Source organism: Belonocnema kinseyi, chromosome 5 (genome assembly GCF_010883055.1).
Source record: "Belonocnema kinseyi isolate 2016_QV_RU_SX_M_011 chromosome 5, B_treatae_v1, whole genome shotgun sequence".
Lineage (NCBI taxonomy): Eukaryota > Metazoa > Arthropoda > Insecta > Hymenoptera > Cynipidae > Belonocnema > Belonocnema kinseyi.
Window position 1 is genome coordinate 51,123,160 of NC_046661.1, and position 1,718 is coordinate 51,124,877.

At 30.6% G+C, this 1,718-nt stretch overlaps 1 protein-coding gene across 1 annotated transcript; it reads left to right on the forward strand.

Moving 5' to 3' along the window:
* The first annotated feature begins 300 nt into the window (after positions 1 to 300).
* LOC117173389 lies at positions 301 to 1,522 on the forward strand. Its single transcript, XM_033361917.1, has 3 exons — positions 301 to 612; positions 840 to 986; positions 1,153 to 1,522. The coding sequence occupies exons 1-2, from the start codon at positions 389 to 391 to the stop codon at positions 979 to 981; spliced, it is 366 nt and encodes a 121-aa protein (XP_033217808.1). The 5' UTR covers positions 301 to 388; the 3' UTR covers positions 982 to 986; positions 1,153 to 1,522.
* Positions 1,523 to 1,718: the final 196 nt, after the last annotated feature.

Below are 1,718 nucleotides of genomic sequence, written 5' to 3' on the forward strand. Positions count from 1 at the left end.
TTAGTTAACTACACTTTGAGGTTAGAGCGTGAGTCAAACAGGTTCAAGACATTTTAATACAATTTTTTTTATTTAATTCTCAAATATGGCACACTTTCTTATCGACTAAATTAAATTTTTTCTTTGTGCATGTTGTAATGATCTGTAATCGTCTGTAAGATATTTTGAATTGACATACTTTTTGAACGAAGATGTAAACGCTCCCAAAATATGCCAAATTAAAATATTCAATTACTTTATTTAAATATTTATTTCAAAATTTTATGAACTTTCCAGGGGGTCTAGTTAAATCCTGGGGAAACATTCCCCGAACAAAAATCAAGTATTTTCTCATTGCGATGTTCCCGCTTTGCCGGATGAATTGAGTCTTTATTTGAAAGCACCTTTTATGGAGTTAGAGGACAACCCAATCGCATATTGGAACGATATGTCAAATGTGTATCCTGATCTAGCATTAATAGCTGTAAAGTATTTGAGCGTCGTTGCGACTTCTGTACCTTGCGAAAGGTTATTTTCTAAAGCGGGCTATATTATGGACGAGAAAAGAAATCGAATGAAAGGATTAAAGCTCCACAAACAGCTGTTCCTGAATCAAGTCAACAAAAGCCTATGGTATAGAACTTAAAATGTTTAAAGATTGCGCCCAGATTGTGATTCTCAGTGTACGTTTCTTCATTTGAGGTGCTTTGCTTTTATTTAATTTAACCTCCACTTTTTTCTATACTTTCATTCATCAACTTTATGAATAGATTTCCTTGTTCTACATATCTTCTCATTTTAATTTTGCAATTCCTCATGATAGTGATGATATTAAAATCTGAGGTTTTTATTTTTTATAGGCAAACAAAGGCTCGTAAAAAATACCAAAGGAGCGTTGATCGATCGAAGTCTAATATGAAAACTGGATGCCCTGAAGGAATAGATTTCAACGGACAGAATACTTATGTTGCATTACAAAGCAGTATTATTAATAGTGCATAAGAAATGTAAGTAATTAATTAGACTCAAAAGCTGACATATAATTTAATTCGATAATGAAAAAGTTATCTTTGTTTCGTTCTACTTAAAAACTGTTAAATCACATAATGGATTTTATTATTTAAATGAATTATAAACGCCTATTAAATTTCCGTTTTACGCTTTCTGTTTCAGATACTAATTATTTTCCGAAAATTTAATATGCGTTTATGTTAATGTCGTTCAGAGATGAAAATATGGTTTATAATTGTAGAGTGCCAGTTGAAATAATAGATTCTAAACCCCTTTTAACTCGACTAAAAAACTTTTGCTACAATATTCCACAATTGTAATAATGACCAGCTCCGAAAGAAACTTCCACTTTTTAAAAATAATAATAAAAAATCTTAGACAGTGTCATATTTTCTGCCGTTCAGGTGTTTTTTTAAAATTTTGTACCCGTTTTTACAAATAAAAATGGATTGAAAATTATCAAATCTGAAAAAAATCTATCTTTAATAGCTTACACCTTACATTATTACATTAAATTAATTGAATAACTAAACTAACTTTTTTTCAAACAAAAATTAAAATATCGATATTTTGTCGATATATCGGTAATCTTCACCGATATATCAGTCGTATCAATATTTTTATGTCCGATATATTATTATTATTATTACACCATTAAGCCATTTCCCTTTCGGGGTAGGCGTGACTCACTCGGCAGGGGAAAGGAGTAGTGTGTGGATGGGATAGAG

Excerpts from the sequence above, each read along its gene's own strand:
- LOC117173389 (XM_033361917.1), top strand. The coding sequence starts at position 389 with ATGGAGTTAGAGGACAACCCAATCGCATATTGGAACGATATGTCAAAT. Across the intron at positions 613-839 it reads CAAGTCAACAAAAGCCTATG|GCAAACAAAGGCTCGTAAAA; the intron begins GTATAGAACTTA and ends TATTTTTTATAG.